Source organism: Peromyscus eremicus, chromosome 3, assembly GCF_949786415.1.
Source record: "Peromyscus eremicus chromosome 3, PerEre_H2_v1, whole genome shotgun sequence".
Lineage (NCBI taxonomy): Eukaryota > Metazoa > Chordata > Mammalia > Rodentia > Cricetidae > Peromyscus > Peromyscus eremicus.
In genome coordinates, this window is record NC_081418.1 from 53,148,184 (window position 1) to 53,176,058 (window position 27,875).

At 43.1% G+C, this 27,875-nt stretch overlaps 3 protein-coding genes across 5 annotated transcripts; 2 read left to right on the forward strand and 1 right to left on the reverse strand.

The window, feature by feature from the left end:
• Positions 1–2,999: 2,999 nt before the first annotated feature.
• On the forward strand, positions 3,000–5,609 carry Tmem139 (transmembrane protein 139). The gene is made up of 3 exons (XM_059256589.1): positions 3,000–3,340; positions 3,863–4,124; positions 4,546–5,609. The coding sequence occupies exons 2-3, from the start codon at positions 3,880–3,882 to the stop codon at positions 4,943–4,945; spliced, it is 645 nt and encodes a 214-aa protein (XP_059112572.1). The 5' UTR covers positions 3,000–3,340; positions 3,863–3,879; the 3' UTR covers positions 4,946–5,609.
• Positions 5,610–5,925: 316 nt separating this feature from the next.
• Positions 5,926–27,875, forward strand: Casp2 (caspase 2). 3 transcript variants are annotated; one of them, XR_009378208.1, is made up of 12 exons: positions 5,926–6,058; positions 8,401–8,551; positions 8,817–8,984; positions 9,127–9,208; positions 9,800–9,894; positions 10,193–10,369; positions 17,854–17,982; positions 21,993–22,083; positions 25,085–25,234; positions 25,383–25,492; positions 25,649–25,929; positions 27,580–27,875. XR_009378208.1 is itself a non-coding variant. In XM_059257648.1 (11 exons), exons 1-11 carry the CDS (start codon positions 5,985–5,987, stop codon positions 25,778–25,780), a joined length of 1,359 nt encoding a protein of 452 aa, XP_059113631.1. In that variant the 5' UTR covers positions 5,926–5,984; the 3' UTR covers positions 25,781–27,875. The 3 variants fall into 3 exon arrangements, 2 of the variants coding, with proteins under 2 accessions (XP_059113631.1, XP_059113632.1); XM_059257648.1 differs by having other exon boundaries at positions 25,649–27,875; XM_059257649.1 differs by lacking the exons at positions 25,383–25,492; positions 25,649–25,929; positions 27,580–27,875 and adding an exon at positions 22,168–22,228 and having other exon boundaries at positions 25,085–25,228.
• LOC131906846 (HAUS augmin-like complex subunit 3) lies at positions 14,773–17,187 on the reverse strand. The gene has a single exon (XM_059257647.1). The coding sequence runs from the start codon at positions 17,029–17,031 to the stop codon at positions 15,223–15,225; it is 1,809 nt and encodes a 602-aa protein (XP_059113630.1). The 5' UTR covers positions 17,032–17,187; the 3' UTR covers positions 14,773–15,222.

Sequence of the window (27,875 nt, forward strand, 5' to 3'; positions counted from 1 at the left end):
ATAAACCCTTTTCTCCCCTAGTTCCTTTTGGTTATGGCATTTATCACAGGAATAGAATCCTAAGACAGTCTCCTAAGATGAAACGAGAATAATGGGCACAGGGAGTAACTGGAACTCAGTAGGATCTGTCGAAGGCTAAAGATACTGTGATGGTGAATGTTGTCAACTTGATTGGATTTCGAAACAAAAGAAAACTCTTTGGACATTAGTGGGTGTATCTAAGGGTGTTTCCAGAGAGCATTAGCTGAGAGGGAATACCTGCCCTGACTGCAGGCAGTCTCATCACATGAGTGGAGTTCCAGACAGAATAGAAATGGGAGAAGGATAAGTGGAAAGGTAGATGAACACCAGAATTCTCCATTCTCTGCTCCATGATCCACTCAGCAGGTGCAAGCTCCTGCTGCCACATCTTTCCCATTACAAAAGACCTCACACCCCTAAACCCTTAGTCAAAATAAACCTCTCCTCCCTGCAATTGCTTTAGCCAGTATCACATCAGGGCCACAGGAAAGTAACTGATACAGCCACTAAGCTGATGAGAAAGGAAAGGGAAGTGCAGCCTTAGAGAACACTTTGGCCATTTGTATTCAGGGCAATAAAACTTTCGTTATCTATTTGTCAATAAAAACTTACATTAGATTTTATTCTCCTCTCAGAATTCATCATTCAATCCATAAAAACTAGGAGAAAGTACATGTAAGATGTTCATTGCACTGAGCAGTCTTTGAAGGTGCACAAGTCACCACTACCATCTAATACTAGAATGTCTGTCACGACACAAGAACCCCATTAACAACCGCTCCTCTGCTCCTCCCCTACGCTGGCCCTGGCACTCTCTAGCCTCATTGCTATCTCCTCTAGCACCATTTTTAATGCTAAAGTGAATTTAAAAAGCTGGTTGTTATTGAGTAAAACTTCAAAATACTATGTTAACAGAATTATAGCATATCCATTCAATAAAATGTTTCATGGATTTTAGAGCTAACTTAATGGGGCTGAGGATATATAGTTCAGAGTGTTTGCTTAGTCTATGAAAGGCCCTGAGTTTGATCTCTAAACAGAAATTACTCTAGTAAAGACTTTATCATCAGGTGAAATACATGCCGCCTAATTTCTCAAACATTTTACAGTTGCACAGTAATAAGTGTACACTAGCATGAACCAGAGTATGGTCTGTCTTGTGAACAGCCTAGAATTACAAAACTTTTAAAGGGTATCACGATAATTATTAATCTTCATTTTCCTTTCTCTTTTAAATATTTTTATAACTTTTTGAAAGTAATGCAATTGATTTCAAGTTACTGGGTTAGGGAATTAAAGAACACAGGCTAAGACAGTCCAGACTCTCTGACTTACATCTAGTGCTTACCACAGTTATCAGATCTCAACGTTACAGCCTCCTCTGGAAACCAAGAGCCTTAAGCTATAAAGGTCCCAGCTCTCCCTTCAGGAGCACAGCCAGGTCCTCATGCTGTAGACACTCCTACCCACACCCTCTGGCCATTTGCCTCTTACCCCATTCCTCTCCCTCCCCAACTCACACCTTAAGAAAACTTACAATGTATACCAAGGACTTCCTCACCAACTTCCTCCTATTGGAGTATTAACTGAGGGTTTAATTCTGGATTCCAGTTATACTTTCTCCATATGAGCTGAATAGTAAGGAAACTGGCACAAACAAACGAACTACTTTGGTACAAGTTGCCCTCTTCCCTGTCCCCACTCCTACTTTATATAGAGATACACCTCACATGGAGACTACAGCCTGTCCTGGCCCTCCTTTCCTCCAAAGGAAGCTTGGGCAGAGGTTCACTCAGAAGTCCCACCACAACCCACATATACTACTCAGATATATTCATTCTCAAATCCATAGTCTCTCTCTCTCTCTCTCTCTCTCTCTCTCTCTCTCTCTCTCTCTCTCTCTCTCTCTCTCTGTATGTGTGTCTGTCTGTCTGTCTCTCCCCCCCCCCATCTGTCTTGTCTATGGCCCACACAACTGTTCCTGGAGACCCTGTGTTATATTTGTATTCTAGTCTCTCTTGGGTTTGCCCAATGCTAACGCGGGGGAAGAAACAGAGTCCACTCATTCTATTCTGGCTCTGAGACACAGCAGGGCCCCAGCCACCTCCCTCCCTCATTCTCACATCCAGACCCACAACCAGAGCACTAGAATGGGTACAGCCCCTGGTCAGGGCATAAACTCAACCGCGGGAGTCTCTCCAGTGTCAAGAGTCCACTTACTTTCGGGGATTCAAAGAAGATCGAAAGGAATCATTTCTCTTGAGAAACTCAAAGTAGAACAGGAAAGAAACAGAAAATACTACATAACCAGGCAAAAGCTGGAGCAGAGAAAAGAAGGGTGTGGTTACTCAGTGCAGACTCCAAAGCAGGCTTCAGCTAGGAGCTGGATTTGTAAGAAGCCAGTTAATTGAGCTGGGAAGCAAGAGCACACCTCTGACCCTCCCCGAGACAAAGAATCCACAGACACAGCAGCAGAGGCAGGAGGCACCACTCCGATTTCGACCATGGCTCCCTCTGTACCCAGTATTCTAAATATGCCACTGTCTCTGCTCCAGTCATTCAGGAAAGACAAGTACAAAACCAATCTGAAGGTACTTTGTGCTCAGGATTGTGATCAGCACCCAAGATGCTTTCAGTAAAAGGACGGGAAGACTTAATTCCGATTCCAGTCCTAAGTACAAAGACCATTGAGAGCGGAGGGGGCAGGGCTTTGGTGGTGGGTGAAGGGAAAGGGTAAGGTGGAGCAGTAACAGGTCAGTCTTGGGAGAACAGGGTGGAGAAAAACTAGGCCCGAAGGAAGGATTGGGGCAGAAGAGAGGGTGGGGCAAGTGGGCTCCTCCTTCTGGCCCTGATTTCCAGGTCTGAGACCGGTTTTCTGCGTCCGTCGGTAAGAGGCAGGTGAGCCAGCGCTCCTGGGGCCTCCAGAAGGGGCGGGGCGCAGGCGGCAGGCGTCCCGCTGGTGTGGGCGGAGAGGGTCTGCTGAGTTCTTGCTACACCGAACTCAGGACACTGGCAGGGAGTTTGCCCCGTGGGAGCTGTCGTGAGATTGACTGTTGGCTGTTTTCTCAGAGAAAAGCTGTCCCCTACCTACGAACCTCCCAGCCTCTGTGCTGACAGGAAACTTGAATGACATCAGAGCGTAATGACTTGGGGCAAGAGGCTCGGGTCGGGACTACGTGGGGTGCAGAAAGTCATTAGGCCTTCTGGTGGTTGGCTTAGGCCTTTCTAAGATTCTTTCTCACTTAGTTGGTGTCCCTGGGGCCTTGTGATGAGCATGGGTTGACTCAACTGTAGCAGACAGCAAAAGTCTGGCTGACAGGTAAGTGATGGCCCCTCTGCCTCTGTCCAGCAGGGCCATACTGGGGGGTGGGGGTGGGGGTGGGGGTGGGGGTGAGGACTCTAACTGGGAGGAGAAGAATGAAGGTCTCACCAGAACAGGAAAAGGGAAAAGCCTGACCCATCACCTGGATTCCAGAGATGCCTGTGTGCAGAGGCCACAGGCAAGGTAACTGGCCCTTGGATCCTGCATGGTGTACTTGGGAGCTGGAAGGGGGACTGCAGGGGAGAGAGAAAGCAAGGAACACTGCAGGCAGTGCCATGGCATATGTAGTAAAGTCACATGAGGCTGAGAGTCCGAACTGGACTAGTTTCCCAGCTTTCCACACCAACAACCTAGAGAGAATGATGGAGACCTCCCCCCCCCCTTCCCCCCAGGCCCTGAAGATCATTTCTTTCAGACTGAAAACGGGAGCCTAAACAGAGGAGCCTATTTTTACTTTGGGGTCTGGCACTGCTGTGGTGCCAGTGGCTAGCTAACACACAGCTGTGTGTCTTCCTGCAGGTGCCCTGGGAGGGACCATGGTGCCCAGGCAGTTGTGGGGAAAACTGAAGCAGCCATTTCTCTTCCTGAGCAGTGCCTCGCTCCTCCTGGGGCTGGCTTTACTGGTCATCCAGCCTGATGTGGCCCCTGCTTCTTATTTCTTCCTCTGCTTGGCTGGCTTCTGCTTTCTTGCCTGCCTCCTGGCCTGTGTTGTGGAGAGGGGCCTCCAATCAAGGCAGCGCTCAAGGCAGACTGAGAATCCAGAGGCCTCGGGCAATGCACGGTGAGTTAATGGGGAGAGCAGGATGACAGGAACACGCCCTTAGGCCAGCGGTTCTCAACCTTCCTAAGGCTGGGACCCTTTAATACAAGTGCCTCACGTTGTGGTGACCCCCAAACATAAAATTATTTCATTGCTGCTTCATAACTGTAATTTTGCTACTGTTACAAACCATAATGTGATATGTAGAATATCTGATAAGACCTCCAAGGGGCCATGACCCACGTGTTGAGAACCACTGCCATAGGTCCTTATTCCCTCTATGCCTTTGGTTTCTTAAGCCTAGATTCTGCTTTCCTCTGTCCCTGGTATTATTAAGAGCAATAGTCAGCAGACAATAGACGGTCTTTTGCAAGAGTGGAAAGGGGGGAAAAAAAAGACTCCTTTCAGGCAGCCACTAATGACCGTATTTCTCCTCCCACAGGGACAATGCAGCTTTTGAGGTGCCAACCTACGAGCAGGCGGTGGTGGTGATGGACTCACAATCACAGCACCACCTCCAAGAGCTGGAGCAACCACCCCCTTACAACAGTGTTGTAATAACCCCAGGAGCTGAGGGGGCGCAGCCTAGCCAGCTCGAGAGGCCCAGCCCAGGAAGGCTGAAAAGGCGAGTGGGCTCAGAGGGGACAATGACTCGAAGAGGAAACCCTGGAAGACCTCTTCGACTTAGGGGTCCACGAGTTGTATCCACTGCTCCTGATCTGCAAAGCTTGCGGGTGGCCCCCAAATTGGAGCCCGCTACTCCACCCCCTGCCTACGAAATCTGTTTTGTTCACCCTGACGATGACAATGTTTTCTATGAAGATAAAAGGATACTTCCCTAAGCGATGCTCTCAGAACTTCTCATTTCTGCACTCATTTGCCCAGCATGTCCTAATATCTACTTCATCAGAAACCGGTTTGGCCCGGACATCACAGATGGGACCTTCAAACCAGCGGGGAGTCAGGCTATGGCAAGTCCTTCCCAGTTGAGATATAGGTGGCACACCTGGATTCTTCTGGAAACATTCTGGAGCCTACCTGATGACCAGCATTTCCAGAGTAAGGTGAAAGACGAGGAGCGAGGTGGTCAAGAGAAACTGGAGCGGTGCCTCGGAGTGACAGCTGTGCTTCATCAAGCCTCGCTTAGATTCCTGGTGGGGTATTACCTACCAGGGTAATGAGAGTCTAAGAGTGAGGGGAGCTGAATAGTTTGCACAAGAACAGGAGGCTAGTAAAAACATCAAGAGTCAAATCCCAATTCCAGTGCCTATTGTTTTCAATACCAACTGGGCAATCCACACGACTTGATAATCTCGTCTTGGGACAACTGGTAGAGAGAGAGATCTAAATACAGACAGAACGGGAGGCCACATAGGGTAGGATAAGTGCGGCCAAGAGCACCCCCAGCTTCGGAGAAGCGCGCCTTCTAGTGATTTCCATTTTCCGTGCACCCCGACCCTGGAAGTCCTAGGCGAACAATGAGGAGAAGCCCAGCCCCCTTTGGTCTCCTGGAAATTATTGCATGAAGGGGGGGGGGGGGGGGGGAGGAGAGGTGACAGGGGGAGGGGGCTGCGGTTTCCGCGGGAATCCATAGCCAATCAGACCCCCCGGTGGGAGAAGCCCCGCTCTTTTCCCCGCCCTTTCCCGTTCCGCCCAGAGCCTCCTCTCTGCCCATTGGGTTGCGCGGGCCCCCGCGAGCCGTGTACGCTTGCGCGTGCCCCGGCGGGGGTGGGGCCTGCTGGCGCCGGGGCGGGGCGCTGCGCAGGCGCGGCGAGGGTGGGAGGCTGGAGGAGGGAGGCGGGGGCTGGCGGGGGCTGGCGGGGCCCGGGGTTTGTTTGTGTTGTGGGTGGTACGTGTGCAGCCCGGGGGGAAAAGCTGGAAATGGCCGCGCCGAGCGGGAGGTCGCAGTCCACTCTGCACCGGAAAGGGCTGATGGCGGCGGACAGGAGGAGCAGGTGAGGAGGGCAGGGCGCGGGAGGCGGCGGGGCGAGTGGCGCGGCCTCTCGGCCTGGTCCCGCGTGGGCAGAGGCTGCGGCAGCCTCCCTTTGTCCGGCGCCGGGGAGTCAGTACCAGAGTGGGTCTTGTCAGTCCCGCCAGATCTCGCCTGCGGCGTCTCTGGAAAAGATGCTCGGTCCTTTACCCTCCAGTTCTCGCCTGAGGATGTAAACTCGAGTCTCCTCAAACGCCGAGGAGACCTTCTGCAGACTTCGCTGCTCGGCCTGGGGCGCTTTGGGTTTGGATTGACTGTAACGTGACCTGCACTGCTTTCCATATAATAGATGTTTGTTAGAGAACTCCACACAGGCGTAGGGGATTGGAATCCTTTGAGAGGGCTAGATGGGCCCCGTGTCTTCGCCTTCTCCCCAGTCGGTTGTGATGCAAACATGGCACGGGAGGACAGAATGTAATGTTTCCTGTTCAAATCTGTAGCATTAACTTAGAAACGGGAGCCTTCAGAGGACACCGAATCAAAACATTAGAATCCTCTTGGTGTCGTTTCTCTTCATTCCCCTTCCCACGGGTTTCCTAAAATTCCAGGTGATTGAAAACTTTTGGAAAGTTCATAATTAAGCCTCTTCTCGTAGTTTGAAATAAAGGAAGTAGCAGGTGTGCGGAATGGGTGGTGCTTCGGATAAAAACCCATGAGTGCTTGGTTCAAACTTCAGGTCTGGGACATAAGAGGGCTCAGAACTGAAGTCAGTAAGTTATGCGTGGGGATGAAATTGTCCAGGGAAGAGGCTTTTTTTGCAGGGGAGTCCTAGTGCCTTGTCAGCATTTAAAGGCTACGAGGCTGTAACTCTGGCACCCTGGTGGCTGAGGCAAGAAGGTCAGAAGCTCTAGACTTACTTGGTCTACACACAGCTCCAGGCCTAGTCCTGTCAAAGGGAAGGGGGTGATGAGGAACAGGTCACATGCCCTCTGAAGGAAACCAGAGTGTGTTGAGCTGTGTGGCCCTGGAGAGAACGGTAGTGTGGGAGCTAAGAGAAGACAAGCTTTGAAGAAATGAATGTTCCTGATGAACTAAGAACTCTGCTGTACCATTGATTATGTGCCTAAGGATATGCCCAACCAACAGCTGCAGTGTTAATTTTATTTTCACCAGATTTTATATTTAGCCCCATTACTGTGTTTTTGACTTGTAAGATGATTCTTAACTGAAGTTTTAAATTCATAGAGACGTTGTTATAGCAGGCTCCAGTGAATTTTGAAATAGCAGATACATTCTAAGTACTTGATCTGCCTGTATACCTCTTGCTAACACAATTTCACAGGACCCTGTTTTCCCATCTAACTGTAGGAGTCTTTAAGCTAGGGGCATTCGACCAATGCTTGGCATTTCACTGATTGAAAATGCTTATTTGCTCCCCTGTATTTTACCCCCTTTGAAATCAGGATGCATCTAAAAGTGTTTGTTGTATAAAGTGAACCTGTTACAATATCACCTCTACTGCCATCAGACCCTGAGCATTGTCTCGTACTAAACAAACTGGAGATCTGGATTTACATATGTATTGGGCACATAAAGGACAAATACTGGAAATGGGATTTTTTTATTTATGAGCAGAAGCAGGTCTCTTTCCAAACTTGAGAGCAAAACTGGGGACTCTGTCAGATACAGCTATTGCTGGTAACCTAAATCACCAAAATAATCTAACCATTGCTTGGGCTATCCTTGTGATTACAAGTTATGTCGTGATCATCGTTGGTGTCTAACTACTGTGGCTTTGTCAATTTCTGCTTACCCATACCTTGTATTATTTTAATCACTTTTTAGTATTTATCATGGAATTGTAAAATATTTTTGATATAATTTATGTAAGCAGTCTAGAGAACTGTGTGTGTGTGTGTGTGTGTGTGTGTGTGTGTGTGTGTGTGTGTTAGAAACATGGCTGTTGGCTTTACATTTTCTCTTTTATTTCTGTCCTAAGATCATTTTTGACTTAGGTTAGTTTCCTAAGAAAAAAGTATGCCATTTTTTCTGAAAGTTAGAGCTTGCCTATGAGAGGGATGTTTCCTCTCTTGGATATATAGCTTCTTTATATTAATTTGACCAAGATAGCTGTTTCCTCTCCTAGTCAGATCATTATTTCAGATAGTCTGATGTAAACTTTCTCTAGAGAAAGATACCTCATTTCCTTAGGGTCACTATGTTACTCCTTAGTACATTTTGATTTAAAGAGATTTAACAAAATATGCCTCATCTTCTCCTAAGTCCATTTTGTTCTTACCCACCTCTCTTCTCCTCTCCTGTGTCCAGGCTTACCTGACAATCCCTCTGTCTGCCTTCTGTCTGTAGGATACTGGCAGTCTGTGGTATGCATCCTGACCATCAGGAAACTCTGAAAAAGAACCGCGTGGTCCTGGCCAAACAGCTGCTGCTGAGTGAACTGTTAGAACATCTCCTAGAAAAGGACATCATCACTTTGGAAATGAGGGAGCTCATCCAGGTATCGAGGTGAAAAAGGCGCCAAGAAGATAAACTTGTCTTAGGGGTGGGACGGAGAAAACCTTTGAAAAGGATGTGCTCCCTGGCTAAGGAAATGGAATGCCCTTCTCAGCCTTGAGAATGTGACAGAAAACGTCACCTGTGCACACTCACTCTGTAGAAAGGAATTCCTAAGACGGATGAGAACACTACTTAGAAAACTCATGTGGAAAAATAGCATTTATAACTAGGATAAGTAAATGTAATGTTTTATTTTTGTGCCTTAGGCCAAAGGGGGCAGTTTCAGCCAGAATGTGGAACTCCTCAACCTGCTGCCCAAGAGGGGTCCCCAGGCTTTTGATGCTTTCTGCGAGGCCCTGCGAGACACCAGGCAAAGTCACTTGGAAGACTTACTGCTCACAACTCTCTCTGATATTCAGCATGCACTTCCACCGGTATGAAACCCTAGAAATGTATCCTGGTACGGGTTAGTTTGACCAGAAAGGAAATGGAGCAGGGGGCCCAGGGAGAGAGAAACTGGATGTTATTTAATTTGGACAGAACCATCTCTCTAAGGTGAATCTTGATCTCTTACAGTTGAGCTGTGACTATGACACAAGTCTCCCTTTCTCGGTGTGTGAGACCTGCCCCCCTCACAAGCAGCTCCGCCTATCCACAGGTGAGAATGAATGGGACAAAAGGACTCTCCCACATTGACTTACCTGCTTTCTGAATGATGTCTGATTTTCCCTTAAGGGTGAGGTATATTTCATGATAGGAACAGTTCTTTATGAACTTTTGACATGCTAACAGGGCAGGTTAGAGGGGATGTAAGTTGGACCCCATTTCCCTCCATCACAGGTAGTATTCTTCAGAACAGTTGGCTTTTTGTGCAACTTACTCAGGTGGGAACTATGATTTCCTGTGTGTGATTTGACTTGTCTTTTCTTTAAAGCCAAACAAGAAAAGGCCACTACACTCAGGGCTCCCTATATATACTGAGGTGATTATAACCAGGCTTGTCTCAGAAGCCCTTTCCGTCATTCAGTGCGTTGAGCATCTTCTGTATGAAGCCACATGTAGGGTCCAAGTGATGAGCAGAAGCCAACAGGGTCTGTGCCAGCATGAGGCTTACATGTTGGAGGAATAAGAACAGTGTTCACTCAAACCTCAGTTTAAAGGGCAGCCTACAGCTAAAATGATTAATTAGGGGAGTTGTAAAGAGCAGTGCTGAAATGTCTACTAGCTTTTGGCATTCTCCCTACCACAGGTACTACGGAACACTCCTTAGACAATGGTGATGGTCCTCCCTGCCTTCAGGTGAAGCCATGCACTCCTGAGTTTTATGAGGCACATTACCAGCTGGTGAGTTTGCATAATTTCAAGGAGAGGTAGGGGAGTGAGAGACTTTTCCTGGTCTTCTGAACCTAGTTTGCATGTTTTCTTGCTGCCTTGTCAGCAAGTCATTGCTGATTGACACCTTCTGTGGCATTTTCTTTGTACCTGGTATGGTAAAAATTAGCAGAAGTTGGATTTGCAGAGTTGTCTGCTTTTGGGATGAGGGTTGTTGTTGGGGTTGTGTTTTGAAATGCTTGATCTCACGGGGTAGCCGCATTGCCTGTCATTAAGAAGCTCATGGTCTTAATTGCCTTCCTCCTTCTAGGCCTACAGATTACAGTCTCAGCCTCGTGGCCTGGCGCTGGTGTTGAGTAATGTACACTTCACTGGAGAGAAAGACCTGGAATTTCGCTCTGGAGGGGATGTGGACCACAATACTCTAGTCACCCTCTTCAAGCTTTTGGGCTATAATGTCCATGTTCTACATGATCAGACTGCACAGGTATCTGAGGCTGGGAAGGCTGACGTGTAAATCAGGGGTGGGCTGCACTTTGGAGCTAGGTGCTTCTTCTGTTCCTCTTGTGCCTGCTGGATGTTTCTCTCTCTGTCGTGCTGCTTCCTGCAATCTAGTAAAAAGAAGTAGGGCCAGCCGGTCGTCTGAACATTGCTGTCTCAGGGTGGCTGGGCTTTCATGGCGTTCCATAGTCCAGGGTTGGGTTCCCACATTTGTGTGTTCAGAAACTTGACTCCCAGTCACTCAGGAAGTGATGAGACTGAGATCCTTCCAAACAAACTCTGAAAGGATATTTATAAATCAGGCTACACAGGCATTACTTCACCGTTGATACCATTACTTAAGATCTCAGTTATTGTTTAAATCATTACTTTTGGCAGATTGAGTTCTTGCAAGTAGAAAAATATATGCAAATACTATTTAGTGATAGTCTGATTAAGTCAGTGTTGGATTGTTGTAGGGTAGGCTGCTTCTGGACAGGTCTCATATGACATAAGCATTTCCTAATAAGTGGGCTGGTCCTCACTGACTTCGTTCTGAGCTTCACTGGTCACTTCGCTACTTTTAGGATTTCTGTTTTGAAATTAATAAGAATCTATTTGTACATTACTCTAAACTATTTTTGTTCTATAATAGTATGTTCCTAAACTTGGTCTTTGGGCTTATCAGAGGTATAATTTAGAATTCTAAGCCGTGGTGAGGAAGTAGAATCAGCAGTTCAAGACCAGCCTTCTTTACATAGTAAGTTGAAGGGTGGCAGCCAGGCTATGTGAGACCCTGTCTTTAAAAAAAAAAAAAAAAAAAAAAATCCCTTTGGCCCCTTGAGGTAGAGGATCCTGGTTTTTGTATTGAGAGTTTGTTGTGGTCATCTTGGCTGTCCCCCTCCTTGAGAAGAATTATGTATTTGCTATGCCTTGGATGTGGCCGGTTTCATTGGTAGGTACTTCAGTGCTATTCTTGACGTGGTACTCCTGCCAGCATGGCCATAATTACCCATTTAATAGATCCATTCTTGCTTCAAAGCCGTAGCTGGGAGTTGAGATTGTGGCACTGTGGTTAGAACAAATGCCTAGCATATGCAAAGCCCTGAATTCAATCCCCTGCACCAGGAAGAACAAAAGCCATAGCTGGAACAACTTTTTCCCACCATCAAAGGGACAGAAGTAGGTCGCTTGTCCACCTCAGTTACTTTTGAGGGAAGTGGAAGGTCACCTAACCAGATTTGTGCTGTTATTTGTTTTCTAAGGGTGTGGTCTGTCCATTCCTTATAATTTCCTAGGAAACCATTTTGTCCATGGTTTTCTAAATAGTATGTTTGACAATGGCTCTTAGATGCCTGATAAAGGATTCAGTACCGTGTCACTAATATAGTTGAATGCTGCTGTTCTTAGAGACATTCAGGAGACTTTATGAGTCCATGAGCTGTACTTTTTATAGGCCATTTCCATTTAGGCTGTATTTAAGGCAGATTCAAGGGACTCTGAGTTCTCATTCCCAAGTTTTTCTGTCACTTGAGTTGCAGTGAAGCTAAATTTTGAGCACTTTGTAATTTGAGGGCTGTTAGCACACACACACAGATGTAATGTGGTTCTGAATTCAAGGATAGATGTGGAGTGAGCTCTCAACATCTGTTTGTTCCCATGTATCACTAACAGAGCTAGAGCTTCTATTCTTACAGGAGGTGAAAGTAAAAACCACCTGAGTAGATGAGGTCAGAAGAGTGGATAGAGCAGGTGGAAGTTACTGACGCTCCTAAGGGAGATAGCCTAGGCAGGAGAGCAGTGTGCAAATGATATGAACATGTCATAAGCCAGGTGGTTGCTGAGAATATCATATTTTGCTGCATTGGGAATGTGCAGAATGCCCTCTTCCAGTAGGGCCTCTCTGAAGACTGACTTTTTATCATATGATTATTTAGCAAGCAGAGAAACAGGACCAAGACCCTCTTTTTTATCATTATCAGTCCTTTTTGCCTAGTGATAATTCCCTTCAAATATAAAATAGTATAATTAATTATAGAGAATCTTTCTGCTGTTGGTGCTGAAGAGAACACTAACTTTTACCACTCAGTTATGTATTCAGTGTCTGTCATCAAATGTGTATTGTATCTGCCTCAGGAGGTTACTTGACTCTTGAATCACAGTTTAACACATTAGCAAGTGAAGGTGTGTTCTAAAGTGGTAAGTTTTACTCTCACCATATGCTATTGTTTTTTTAATTTGCATTTGGGTTACAGATGGCTAGGAGAATGTAAGGATATTGTATGTGTTATCCCTGGAAAATGGCAGATATATATATATATATATATATATATATATATATATATATATATATATATAAAGCTTTGCATTTATTTATAGATATTATACTCCTCATATGATCTCCAGCCCCCTGCCAAAATATCCCCAAGAGCTACAAACCCTGCTATTTATAGAAGTACTATACTTTTATAAAAAATAAATCTACAGATTATAAGTTATGTCACTTATAGAAAAATCCACCCAAATAACTAATCTATATTTGTTGGATGATTTATTTTACACTCAGTTACAAAGTATATATGTACTTAGCTTTATTATCTTCCTTTTTACTGATATAATAATCAGCAAGTTTAGGATGGCCAAATATATATAATGTATGTATATTGTATATATAGTTACATTCTTCAAGCAAAATTAACTTTTAACTAGACTCCATAGAGCACTTGGAGTTACTCATTCTTGTGAAATTATATATTTTATAAACAAATACTATGCTGTGGCTTGCTTCTACTTACCCAGAAAAATCTCTGCTTTCTCACCAAAACCAATTTCACCATCTCCAGTTATTACAATGTATTCAAGCAGAAGTATCCAAACAGGCCAGGTATGATAATGAGCGTTTGTGATCCCTGCACTAGCTTAGGAGACTGAGGCAGGAGGATTGAGAGTTCAAACCCAGTATGGGCTGCATAGTAAGTTCTGGGTTAGCCTGAGCTACATAGAAAGGCCATGTCTTTAAAAAACAAAAACAAAATAAAACAAAAAACCTAAGTATTTCCAAGTAGATAATTAGCAACTCTTTTGTTTGTTTGTTTTTGTTGTGCTTTGTTTTTGGTTTTGGAGACAAAATTTTTATGTGTAACAACCCTGGTTGTCCTAGAACTCACTCTGTAGACCAGGCTGGCACAGAGATCCTCTTGCCTCTGCCTCCAGTATCCACAGTACTAGGATTAATGGTGTGTACCACCATGTCTGGTTTTGATTAACAGCTTTTAAACTTTGAAATACCAGAATTAGTGGGAGAGTTTATGAAAACAATTTGCTGAAGCTCAGACTTTCATGTTTTGCACAAGTTCTGGGTGCTGCTACAATCGATGCTTTGGGAACTCACACCTTTAGAAACTCCAAAGCATGCACAGGTGAGCTGCTTATTGAGAGTGGAGGGATGGTAAGTAGGAGGCTGTGTGCTGTGACTGCTCTGCTTAGGAGCAGATTCATCCTCGTAATATTTTCTTTGTATCTTGATAAGATGAACTGATGAATAATTTTTTTTTTTTTTTTTTTTTTTTTTTTTTTTTTTACTTTGAGCAGAATTTTATAATATAACACACTGGTTATTGAATATACAACAGTATGATTTTACCAACAGAGGATAAAATTCAAAAATTCAATGAAACTGCACATAGTACGGAAATCTATATATCTGCTAGCTATCAGGCATTAAATGACTAGTAAAAAAGGTCAAGTATGTAGCATACATACACTGAACAAAGGTATAACACATCCCAGGGTTTCAGAGTCCACAACATACATAGGAAAGCATACAACTTAAAGTTTCTGTGACTTTTGAAATTCAGTGTTTTCAGATCACAGTTGACCTCAGATAACTAAAACCTTAAAAAACAAAACTCAAAATTCTACAAACTTTTGAAACATTCAATAGTAGAAAATGCCAATTTAAGGAGATTTAATTATATTTAAAATATTTGTATAACATGCTTTCTTCCTGCAAGTAAAAATTTGCCAAGATTAAGTGGCACCATGCAAACAGGTCATGAGAAGGACTTGGTAGTATGCCTGATGTAGTGGTGTTAATCTCAGCACTGGAGAGGTAAAGGCAGGCAGATTGCTTAAGTTCAAGCCAGTCTGGCCAGCCAGTGCTACAAAAGCTAGCACTTCTACTCTGTCAATCGTTACATGGGTTAAAAAACAATGTCACGAACTGAATAGCCCCTAACTTAAACGAGTGGGACCAAACTGTTTCAGATATTTTAATTTTTGTATATATATAATTTGATATTTTAGGGATAGGACCCAAGTCAAAATGTGAAATTCATTTATATTCAGACAAGTTTTATACACGTAAGAATGAAGGTAGTTTTATAATTTATGTATTTTGTGACTCTTGACATGTAAGATCAGATGTAGAATTTTTCACTTGAGAAACATCCCAGTTGCTTATAAAGTTTCAGATTTTGGAGTATTTAAAAATTTCAGATTAGGGAAGTTCAACTTGACATTGAATCTATTAAAATGTTCTTTGATCTTAAATTTATAAACTTAGCACTGAGGCTGATGAGATGGGTTAATCACTGCCACCAAGACTGATGACCTGATTTCCATCCCTACAGCTTCTGTGGTAGAAGGATAACACGATTCCTGCAAGACGCTCTCTTACCTTCACATATTCATCATGGTACACACTAATGTACGAGACTGTACATACACGCATCCCTCCCCCTCACAAATGTAAAAGAAATTTATTTTCCTTATTAGTTTATTAGTGTTTATTAGAAATAGCCTCCTAATACTTAAATCGAAACACAGCAAGCATCGTAAAGATTCAGTTTTTAGAAATCTTCAATCTTTAAGACCAGAGGCCTTAATCTTTGACTGGTTTTCTAAATTTTCCACAACATCTTTCAGATAGTCTTCATCTTTAAAAAAATATACATATAATTCTCTTTCCACTTGATGCAATTTATTAGTTGCCAAAATTTTTCTTTTTGTCTTCACATCAGCAAGAATATCAGTAAGGAGATGATTTAGTTTATTCAACTTAGATTCAACTCGATGAAAGTGCTCCATTAACTCCTGATCACAAAGCAATAGCTGGTTTCCTCCATGATACAAAGCATCACAAAGCATGTCCACATCGTTATTCAGTTTGGACAGAAAGAAAAAATGCTCTTGAGTAGATACTGCCAACTGATCTTGTATTAGAGAAATATCTTGTTTCAATTTCTCAGCCACTTCCTCCAGGTGTTCATGGGTTATAAACAATTCTTTCTTCTTATTGTCTCCTTTTAAAAGTTGATAAAGCCTATGAGCAGAATAATCTTTAGCGTCGATGGGAGTCCTGGAGTTTAACTGCTCAGATGCTGATGGATCTGTTAACGTTGCTAATCGCTGACAGAGCACATTTCTTTGACTAAGTTGTTGAACCAAATTTTCAAGTTGCCGATATGTATCCCAATGTCTTCTCAACTCAATTTCATATGATAACTGTACAAGCTCAAATGAAGCCTTCTGCTTTATCAACTGATTTAAAACTAACTCTTGTCTTGCTGTATAATAATCTTGTTTCGCAATCTGCAGATCAAAATCTCCCTTTACAACTGGCATGTTCAATAACTGGGCATTCTCTTTTATCACAGCAGGCAAAATTTTGTCTTTTATATGAGTGATTTGTTCTTCAAGTTTTAGAATCTCACTGTTCAAGCTAGAAATTTTAGCATCCAAATTTTCTTTACGAATAGCCTCACTGGTTAGGCTATGAAGGTTCTCTTCTGCCCATTTTATACTTGACTTCATGCTCAAATTACTCGTTTTCAAGTATATGATCTGTTGTTGGGCACAGATGTATGCTATCTGCAGCCTAGCCATCTCCAGCCGTCTCTCCCCAAGGATTTCTTCATTATCACAAATAGATGGTGTTTGTATATCTAAGAGCTGAAAATTTTCTTCATTTGAACTTTCAACTACTTCATGTATACCCTGAAAGAACTGCTTTTTGGTATATAAGGTTAAAGCTGCTGTGCTCTGCTCTTCTTGGCTTATATATTTCTTCAAGGAAAACTGAGATAAAAATACCATTGGATTTGTCCCTTGACCTAAATTAGAATTTCTGAAGAACATCATCAAATTATTAACTCCATCAGTGAGAACCTGAAGTTCATTACTGAGCTTAGTATTCACAGCATTCAGGAATCCCTGACTCTGTTTCAGCTTCTTAGTAGCTTCCTCTTGTTTAGCATTTAACGCCAGAGATTTGTAGCTAGTTTCAGAAGCCATCAACTGGTATTTATTCCGTCGCTGAATTTTTAAGTTCTTTAATTTCTGCAGAGTTTGAACCTCATCCTCTAATTTCTGTATCTCTGTGTCATCCAGTGTAGGTGTCTTCAAATCAAAAGTTTTACATGTTCTAAGAGCTTCATCCAACGCTGTTCCTTCTAAGATGGGCTTGCCTGATCTTTGAAGGATGCTGAAAGCTTCCAATTCTTTTTCAGACAATACATTCTGTTCATTCACATTCCCACAAAACCACTTCAAAAATGACTCATCTTCAACGGCCTCAAACAGCCAGTCAAAATCTTCTCCATTAAGACTATCAGCTTTAGGATAACCAATTCTTTTCAATGTTTCCACGAACTCCTTCCCACAACTCATAGTTTAACTACCCCTGTTTCTTATATTTGATAAGAATCTATGGTAATGATTTTTAAAAACTAAATTCAAACAGAAAAAAGCATGTTTACACTAAGTCCACAGAAGAAGGGGGAAAAATACAATCTATAATGTGTTTTCCTCAGGCGGCTCCCGCCGGCGTTCCGAATAATTTTTTTTAACGTGTATGTGTTTGTGTTGACATGTGTTGAGGCGCGCGCGTGCGCGTGTGTGTGTGTGTGTGTGTGTGTGTGTGTGTGTGTGTTTAGAGGTCCTAGGGTTGATTTCAGGAGTCTTTGGTCACTTTCTACCTTACTTATTGAAGCAAGGTCTCTCAGTTGAACTCAGAGCTTTCCAGTGTGACTGACTAATAGCTAGCCAGACTCCTCTAGGAATTCCCCATGTCTGCCTTCAAGGTGTTAGAATTACAGGCAAGCCCTATGCCCACCCAGTATCACTCATGTTCTGGGATACAAGCTCTAAGGCTCCTACTTTAATGGCAAATGCCCTACCTATGGAGCTATCCCCCCACACACTATGTAGCTTCTTTAGTAATTCGCTTTAATGCAGCAGTTCTTATCTATTTCAGTGACCCTGTGACTCTGTATTCAGAGTTTGATAACTGAAGTCATGTGCATTTTTCTCGTGAGTGCATAGTTTTCTTTAGCCTTTCAGAGAATTTGTACCTTATCAGTGATCATAGGAATATACAGAAAAACACTTTTATGTTCTGTAGGTAGGGTTCCTTTCAAACAAGCCAGAGGTTAGTGTCTACGTTGATGCTGACTGTAGTGAACAGCACTAGCAGGTGTCTTTGTCTTCTAGGAAATGCAAGAGAAACTTCAGAATTTTGCACAGTTGCCTGCACACCGGGTCACAGACTCCTGCATAGTGGCACTCCTCTCACATGGCGTGGAAGGTGGCATCTACGGTGTGGATGGCAAACTGCTTCAGGTGTGTATAATTTTATGGAAGCTGAGCATTGAAAATAGGCCATTCTGCCTCCTGCCTGTCCGTCCGTATTAGCTACTGCTCCCTTGCTGTGACCAAATACCTGACAAGAAGCTTCTTAAGGGAGGGTTTATTTGGGCTCATGGTTTGAAGGGATACCGTCCATCATGGCAGTGGGGACATAAGGCACTTTGTTATACCATGTCAGCTGAATATTGAATACCCCCAAACATAGAATATCTTCAGTGTTTTTCAGAGTTGATTCATTTTTTATTTTATAGTCATCAATGCTAAGAACACTGCTTCACATGAATACATAGCATAAAATGGCAGATGTATGTTTTGTGCTATTTCAGAAATTGTTGGAAAAGCTGTCTCAATCCCAAGCCAAAATTCATTTAATAAATTTTTTATAAAACTCAATCTAGCAATTCAAACAGTACAGTTTAAAGATTACCAGTCTTACATGTCTGTGCTGAAGAGTAATGGCAGAAAAATATTAAAAATATTCTTTTTTTTTTTTTTTTTTTTTTTTTGAGACAGAGTTTATCTGTGAAACAGTACTGGCTCTCCTGGAACTCACTCTGTAGACCAGGCTGACCACAAACTCACAGAAATCCAACTGCCTCTGCCTTCTGAGTGCTGGGATTAAAGGTGTGCGCCACCACCATGTGGCTGAAAGTCCATTTTCTATAATTAGACCTTTATGCTTCTCTAAAGAGAAAACTTTGTATGTCCAGTAAAGACACTGTAGGAATCTGAGCTAGGTGTTTAAGGCAGTTTTGCTGGCACATGCAGTGCATAGTGTCTATATTACATGTCCAGAACTTAGGCTGAAATGATGTCACACAATAGATCACCAACAAAGCACTAACAGAAACACCTCAGGTTCGTTATGCATTTGAGTTTAAATGAATTGTTGGTTGTTGTTCATGCAGAAACCTTTTGATAACTCTTGACAACCCCCACATTTAGACCTCCTATGAAGTTGTGACCTGTAGTTTAAGTAACTGGTCTAGGGGCTAGAAAGATAGCTCAGCAGTTAGGATACTTACTGCTCTTTTAGAGGACCCGCGCCCCATTCCCAGTACCCATATCAGTCAACTCAGCAGCCTGTCATTATAGTTGCAGACTATCCAATAGCTTCTGTCTTCTGTGGGCATCTGCAAGCACATGGTGTATATAAACCAATGCAGACACACATACACGTAAATAAAAATAATCAATTTTTAAAAGAAAAAAAAGAAACTGTTCTTGATGATTTTAAGTCCTGTCCTAAGATGTTGGCTGTTTTTTACTCTTTTAGGGTGACAGCCACCTAGCTCCCAAATAAATCCCACTTGGAGGCTTATTCTTAATTACAAATGCCCAGCCTTAACTTGGCTTCTTTCTTGCCAGCTTTTTTTAACTTTAAACTGTCTCGTCTACCTTTTTCCTCTGGGCTATTCCCATTCTCTTACTTCTGTAAATCTTACTCTTACTCTGTGACTTGCTGGGTGGCTGGCCCCTGATGTCTTCCTTCTTCTCTGGCTCCTCCTGTTCAATTCCCTTTTCCCAGATTTCTCCCTTTATATATTCTCTCTCCTGCTTCACTATTAGCCATTCGGCTCTTTATTAGACTGTCTGGTGTTTTAGACAGGCAAAGTATCACAGCTTCACAGAGTTAAACAAATACAACATAAACAAAAGTAATACACCTTAAAATAATATTCTACAACAATAAGACACCCAAACACACAACTTTTAAACTATAACCTGTTTCTGGTTCTCTTAAGACTTACTGGGCATCTCATGGTTAAAAAAAAAAAAAAAAAAAAGTGTCTCCAAGAATCTCCTAGGTTTTAACTGTTTAAACACTGTTCAACAGGATGAGCTTAAAGTATTGTGGGACTGGGGGTAAAATTACAAACAAACAATTATACTCAATATACAGTGACAGAATAACCATTTCTGTTCCAACAAGAAAAGGAATGGGGTCATAATAAGGAAAGTGGATGAAAACAAGACTGAAACCCTCCTGAGTGAATACCACACCACGAAGCTCCATGTTCAGCATCTGGGGTTCCTTATTGCATCATTTGCTCCAACTAACGTGGTAAACTTGTCTTTCCAGTTCTAGTGTATGGCTTATATGGGCTCTTTGGGGCCTGCTTCACTTGGTGCCAACAACTTTCCTTAGCAAAGGTCCCATGTTTCTGGTTCCCCTATTATGTGGGCTCTCCATTACAACTTAAACTTCACTTTTACTTTGAACCACTCAGGAGTTCCATACAGGTATCCAGCCCTGCTGAGGCTACACATTGCCTATCCATTGTGGCTTTTCTGGTACCTTGGTGCCAGTATCTGTGATTATACCTCACTCTGCTGCCAGCTTGAGGTGCAGCCTGGCCCTCTTGAGCCATAGCTTCAGCAGCCTCTGCTCTTTTAGCTGAACCTTGGAAAGTACTTCCATGGGTATCCTGTATCCAGCAGGGAACACCTAAGAATTATTTTTTCAGGTACTCTCCTTTGTGTGAATTTGTACCCTCAACCTTGGAACTCTCTTGGTTGGAATCTTACCCCAACGCACCTCTCCTATTGTCTAATGCAGAGTTCAAATTTCGCTTCAATGGCTCTAATAGAACTCTCTCCCATGATGTCTAGCACTGGGTTCTATCCTCCTTGAGAACCTATGACATGGGAGTCTGAGAAGTTCTGTTGATAAAATAAAGAACTCCCACCCTGTCCTTAACTTGAACCAAACTCAAGAGCCTTTCTTCATAAAACTGCATTTTTATATCTTTATGCTGTACACTTCACTCACTATAAATGTGGGTAAGTTTAATGAGTGATAACCGTGTCACACAGCCTGAATGTTATGCTAAAATAGTCTTTGCTAAACCAATTAGTCCATTATTTTAAATTCAACCTCAAGTTTTCAAGATATGGACAGACTACATCTATATTCCTCACCAGAGCAGAACACAGTGTGATCTCATCAGAGTCCTTGTTTTGTTCTGTGGTCTCCTGAGCCTAGCCTGTGTGTGTATTTGTCTTTGCACTTTGGTCTCTTGAATTCCCACTTAAATGGCCCATGAAGCCCTGCTCATACCATTTTAGGGCTTTCTAGCCTGCAGCTTCAGACTCTTTGATGTTCCTCCAACAAATTAGCTCCAAAGGCCTGTGAACCATGTGGGAAGGTTTATTACTATATTGACCCTAGTCTCTGGCACCAGTTTTCACTATTAGTTTTCTTGAGCTGAGACCAAATACTTAAGATGAAACAACTTAAGGGAGGAACAGTTTGTTTGGGCTCCCTGTTTGAGGGTATAGTCTATAGGAGACCAGCTCCCACTTTTTTATGACAAGTTACTCTTGAGAGAGGGATAAGAGCATTAGGTAGAAATGACGCAGAGGGATAGAGGGGAGAGAAACAGAAACACAGGATAACCTTGGCTTGGATCAAAACCCACCAGCCCCTACTGTCTCTTCTAAAGGGCTATTTATAGGAATGCCAAGGGGTGGAGCAAAAAGACCTTCCCCTAGCACAGCCAAGTGTAGACCCTTCCAATCACCTAGTAACCATGTACATGGTCAGGCCATCCCCTAATGCAGCCCTGCTGGGTAAAGCAAGCTCAGGTCTCACTAGGAAACCTTTGTGGGCCACTACAATAATCCACCGTGGCAAGGAAGGCAGCCAACTCTCCCCTGGAGACAGCAGCACAAGGCTACATACCTGCATTTGGGTAGATCATGCAGCATAGAAGAAGAGATGCCGGCATATTTGGCTTTGTTTGCCCCAGACCCCTTTTTCAGTCTGGGCTCCTGGTCTTTCCTCCTCAGTTAGTTCTTTCTGGAAATTCAGTGCCATCATAGGCACACTGAGATGTGTCTCCTGAGGGATTATAAATCTAGTCCAGTTGACAAGATCAGCCATCACCCCACCTTTCAGATGATGGCTACGTTTGTATATATTGGATTTAAGAGGTCTCACTGGCTACCTAACTTCCTTCTCCTTCATTTGTTTCTGGTAGCTCCAAGAGGTTTTTCGACTTTTTGACAATGCTAACTGTCCAAGCCTACAGAACAAGCCGAAAATGTTCTTCATCCAAGCATGCCGTGGAGGTGAGTGCCCTGGCAAACCAGCATCTGGGTGGTGGCTCCTGGGCAGCCTCCACCAGCTCTCACTCTGCTGTTTGCTCCTCTCAGGTGCTATTGGATCCCTTGGGCACCTCCTTCTGTTCACTGCTGCCACCGCCTCTCTTGCTCTGTAAGTGTCTCCCAATGCATGGGGTGTGCTAGGACTTGGGCAGCCCACGGCTCTCAGTCTGCCAGCTCTGAACACCTCCATATCTTGTTCTCAGGAATCTCCTGCCAGTATCTGCCTTTCTCCTAAGAACCCGGCCTCTTCTCTGCTTATTAACTGCAATGTACTTGGTTTTGTTTCTCATTCCAGTTCAGGATTTCTGCTTGTCTCTTACAAATCTTCCCTCTTATCCTTTTCCATTTTCTGTCTGTGCCGTGTTCACGATGCCATATGCACTTGCCTCCTTTCTTTACCATTCTCAGAGCATGCAGGAGAACAGTACAGCACCCATGTCTGCCTCGGACTCTTCTGAGCTGCTTCTATCCTCCTCTTTCTTGCATGCAATCTCTCCTATCCCATTAAGAGCCAGGCCTGTGGAACATGGCTCAGAAGACACACAGGCCTCCTTCTCATCTAGAAGAAAGCAGTAGTAATTAAGAGTCTAAATTCGGAATCAGATTGTGACTCTACTTAATAACCATGTGAAGTTAGAGAAGTTCCTTCACATCCCTCCACTTTCATTTCCTTCTTAAACTGTGGGGAGTTATTATATACAAATTCTTTAAGCTGTTGTGATGATAAGTGAATTTGCACCTACATGCTTACTTGGCTTGTACCTGGCTCATGGTAAATCTGGAGAGAAAGCCAGCCATGGCTGTTAGAATGTGATCACCATCCTCAAATGCCTTATAGTTTGGGTTAAAGTTCACCATATCCAAACATGCAGATGCCTTACATTTCCCTCGGGGTATATTTTAAGGTCCTGCAGTGTGACTAGGGCTATAAATGACATCACAGAAGCAGAAGAAAGTATCTAAGTGTGTCTAAGTAGTATATGGATTACTCAGGAAATCAAGTATCTGTGAAGAACAGCTTGCGGCTAGTTCCCATGCAAGGGGACAGTTTGTGCAGTAGCAGCTTTGGGCCTACCCCCATGCACTCATCACGGATCGTTTTACCTGAGGTTAGTTTGAAGAGGTATTTATGGATAGGGAAAGGCTTAACCTGGACCATAGATACATGCTTTTACACAGGTGTGGAGAAAGTCCCAGAAAAAGGGATGGTGCAGCATGACAAGCCCAAGATGATAAGATTCATCCTCTAGTTATACAGTGTGCTACCATGCCCCACATTATGTAACACAGCCACAGTACTCAGATCTAAAAAGCTCAGCATCTCTGTAAGCGATGTAGTGAGCTGTGGCCGATCATAGGCAGTTGCTCAAACTAATTACAAACCTTTAGTCACAGCTGAGATTTTGAGCTTCAGTAGATACTACTTTGGGGAGTTTAACTATGAAAGAGTGTGGTGCATTTTTCAGGAAAGTTACCATGGAGGAACTGCACTAAAAAAAGAACATGTAAAGGCAAGCATTTTCTTTATAGAAAAACCCGGAGCACTGCTTTGCACACAGTAACACTTAAAAGTTACGAGATTTATGTCTAAAAAATTGAAATACTATAGAAATCAATTGTGAAGAAAAGATGATAATGTTTACTGAGTAATAGGCCTGAAACTCAAAGGCAAGATGCAAGCTCTCCATCTCTTAAACGATATGCGTAGCCTGGCCAGATCGCTTAAGAGGCAGTAACAAAAAGAAAATGTTAGTGGTCATTTTCTTCCCACCTCAGAATTATATGTAGTGCTAGGGCTGGATGAAGAAATTGCTTCTTTTCTGGAGTCATTTGAATCTTTTGTTGTACTTGTCTAAAGTCCAGTCCATTAAAGTGTGACCCGAAGCCAATGCTTCTTTGAAGATTTGAACTTGCCAATCTTCCCGTGACACAGTGACTCCCAAACTAGAGAGTGAGCTTGATGAGAGCATGGTGTTTTGGTTTGGCTTTTTATTTTGTTCTCCTTTGTTTTTAACTCAGTGTGTCCCTAGATCTTAGATCATGGTAGAAGACAGTGCCTAGTACATGTACGATGCTTAATTTAAAACAAAAACAAAAACTTTTTTTGAGTTAATGAACTTTTCTCAAAAGTTCTTGGAACATCAGTTCGTTCTCTCTTGAGTCTTACACAGGACGTCCTGTGGAAGGCCACGCTCTTAGGTATGGTGTGCTGACGTGTGCACCTTCACGCTATCTCATTCTACAGCCGTGATTCCTGCCTAACCCTAAAATAAACAGCAGCCTGTTGTTAGTTGTTCACTTTGTAGGAGAAAAATACTCCATTTTGTTCTAATTTTAAGTTCTCCCGTTTTTTAACTTCTCTAACCTTGGCCACCAGCTATAATTTGTCCTACAAACTTGATAAACAAGTAGTCTAGTATAAAAAAGCTTTAGAAGTGTAAAAACCTCTGATCACACTTAGTCTCAAAGGTTTGGTTTTGTTCTTTTTTTTTAACTGGGAACATAGTTTGAGGTTGTAATTTTAATGTAGAATATGAATAGGAAGCAGATTTGTTTTTTATAAGACTGAATATCACTATTTTATTGTCTAATACAGCAAAAAAAGGTGTTATTTCTATACATTACTAACTGAACAAGTTAATATGATGATTTCTAATTCCATTTGCAAGGAGTACTTAATTTTGCACTTTTATCCTTAGGCAGAATGGGATATGTTCAGAACTATATAGGTGCATGTGCCTGGCCTTTAGAAGTTACCCCTTGAGCAGTGGATGCGTGTCTAGAAAGTAATGGCTTGTTTAATTTTTTATTTATTTATTTTTTTTAGTTCATTAGCCATAGGTTGGAGCAACAGCTGAAAATGTCTCTTCAGTCGAGATTAGAGGGAACTTGGGTGTACCTATGACAGATCTATAAAAGATGGGAGAAAGTAACATCTTTGTCTCTTCTGTTGGTCTTTTTATAGAGGAGACGGATCGAGGGGTTGACCAGCAAGATGGAAAGAACCACCCACAATCCCCTGGATGTGAGGAGAGTGATGCTGGCAAAGAAGAATTAATGAAGATGAGACTACCTACTCGCTCGGACATGATATGTGGCTATGCTTGCCTGAAAGGTATTTTGAGACACAATATGAATGTAGAAGATTATACTGTCCTAGACTTGGGTTTGTTTTGTTTCCGTACCTGACTAGGGAGGGTAGAAGAGGGCACAGAAGTCTGTCTTTATGAGGATTGCCCATGACCTTCACACCCTGGTTATAGGCACTGCTGCCATGCGGAACACCAAACGGGGTTCCTGGTACATTGAAGCCCTCACTCGGGTTTTCTCGGAAAGAGCTTGTGACATGCACGTGGCTGACATGCTGGTTAAGGTAAGTCAATGCCGTCTGGTGCTACAAACCTTTGCGTCTCCAGTGTTCTCCTTCCTTCCTGCCTTGTACACTTTATTAGTCTACCCTGCTGGTCGGTCTGTATTGTGGGAGCACAAAGTGATCTCAGACTTTGGACCATTGGTTCTGCCTTCCCAGGTGAATGCCCTTATCAAGGAGCGTGAAGGCTACGCCCCTGGCACAGAATTCCACCGATGCAAAGAGATGTCTGAGTACTGTAGTACTCTGTGTCGGCAGCTCTACCTGTTCCCAGGCCACCCACCCACGTGATGCCACCTGCTGTTCATGCTGTTGGAGGCCACTGGACCGCTGGGGGCACAATGGAGCCTTCTCTTCAGGATGGTTTTTGTTCTGTCTACCCCCCTCAGGGATAAGAGACTCTACCAGGCTTGTTTCCTGTCGACCATCTCCATGTTTGGGTATGAGACTTAAGGACAGCTCTTCCAGTGTGGTGCTCTCTTCCTGTAGAGCCAGCTCTGAATGGATTTGTTGCCAGAAGCATTTTGGCTACAGCCAAAGAGCCTGGAAAATGACATTATGAACACAGTATTGTTGTGGGGAGAGAGCATGTGGATTTCTCAATGTTTGATATTTCTGTTCCCAAGGCTCTTAGGGATACTTTGGTCATTGCTTTTTTTTTTTTTTTTTTTTTTTTTTTTTTTTTTTTTTTTTTTTTTACATCATTTAAGGTATCTCAGAGATCATCTCCTATCTTTTTTTCATATCTACAACCTCATTTGTCCCACAGTGAAGATTTGGAAGATGTCCCAATTTAATGTGGGTGTGTTCAACTATCTTGATGAGGCAGAGAGACTTAGACCCTGCTACTGTGAGCAGAAGTTCCTGTGCATACTTTTGAGTGTAGGCCTGAGGTGAAGGACCGTCTCCTCAGCTTTACCCTGGGCTCCTTGTGCTCTGTACACCCAGCCTTTGGCCAGAGCCTCAGGTCTGCATGCTGTGACACTGGAAGTTCTAGACAGCTCCCTGGTCATGCTTTCTTTGAATTGTCACTGAAATGAACCTTGTAGGCATTTCAGTATAAACACGCAGTGATAGGTAAACGTGCTGTGTCTCACACTGTCACCTGTCACCAGGATGTCTTCTTCCTTACTGTGATTTCTGCTGTGCAGTTAAACTGAACTTCACATCCGGCCTCCAGGAAATTTCTTGCTTTGCACTGATTCCCCTCTTCATTTTCCTCCCATTCACTGTTTCTGCCAAGTCTGTGAAGTCCTCCTTTGCAGGATCTTCTGGCCACTGAGGGTGTGCTGTATCTTGTTCCTGCCATCTGCTTGAGCATGGGTTCCTTCAGTGTTATGAGGCATTACCCCCTTCTCACTGTCTGTATGTTAGTGAGGATAGTAGCATACGTGATAGACCATTAACCTAGAAGCACTTGTCTCTGTTTTTATGAAACTTTTTTATTCTTTAAAACCTTTTGCATTTCCATTTTTGCTTCTCTCCCAGTTTATTCTCCACATAACATTAGTTTCGGTTTTTAAAATATCTGATGATGTCACTGCCCTGCTTAGAACACTAGCTTCCTGTTACACCTCATCTAAAATTCAAATCCTTACCCCACTTTACGAGATCTGGCTCTTACCTTCCCTTTGGATCTCAGTAAATGGTGATTTCTCACTGTGCTCCAGCCCCTCTCAGTTCCTTCTTCACTGCCGCAGGTGTTTTGAGCACTTCTTTGGGATAGTATCTGATTCTCGAGTCTAGTGGAGGCCTCTGGTCCATGCTGTCCACAAGCAGTCTTCTGTACCTCTTCTGACTGCATCCTAGTGGCCCTTCATTGTGCTTACTGCGGTTTGTAAAGGCACATTTGCATGTTTTGCTTGTTGATACCTTCCCTACTAAGCTGAAAGCTCCCAGAGAGCAGAAACCATGTTTCTTACTTACTGTATACCCAGTACCTGGAACTTACTAGGTCTTCAGTGAATGTTTCTTGAATAAAGGAAGGAGGCAAGTAGCTAACTCTAGTTAAATCCTGCCTTTAACAATTTCTAAATTGCTATTGTAGTATGCAGTTTAATTAGTATTTGTACTCTTCTGGTTTTTTTCAGGTGTTTTATTTTTATCCACTGATTTATTGTTTGTTTTTAAACCGTTTGAAGACATATCATGTGTGAGACAACTTCCTTCACATCTCCATGGTGCCCAGCATATTTGAGGACTGTGGTAGTTGAGGTGCTCAATTAATATTTGTTGTATGAACCAGGTGGTTTGAAGACTTGCTGCCAAATTCTGCCTTTGGGTCAGTATAGGATGCATATATCTGTGTGGTAGAATCTTCACACTTCCCACTGCCAAGATTTTGTATTGCCATCAGGTGCCAAATAAATGTTGTACTTATTACTGA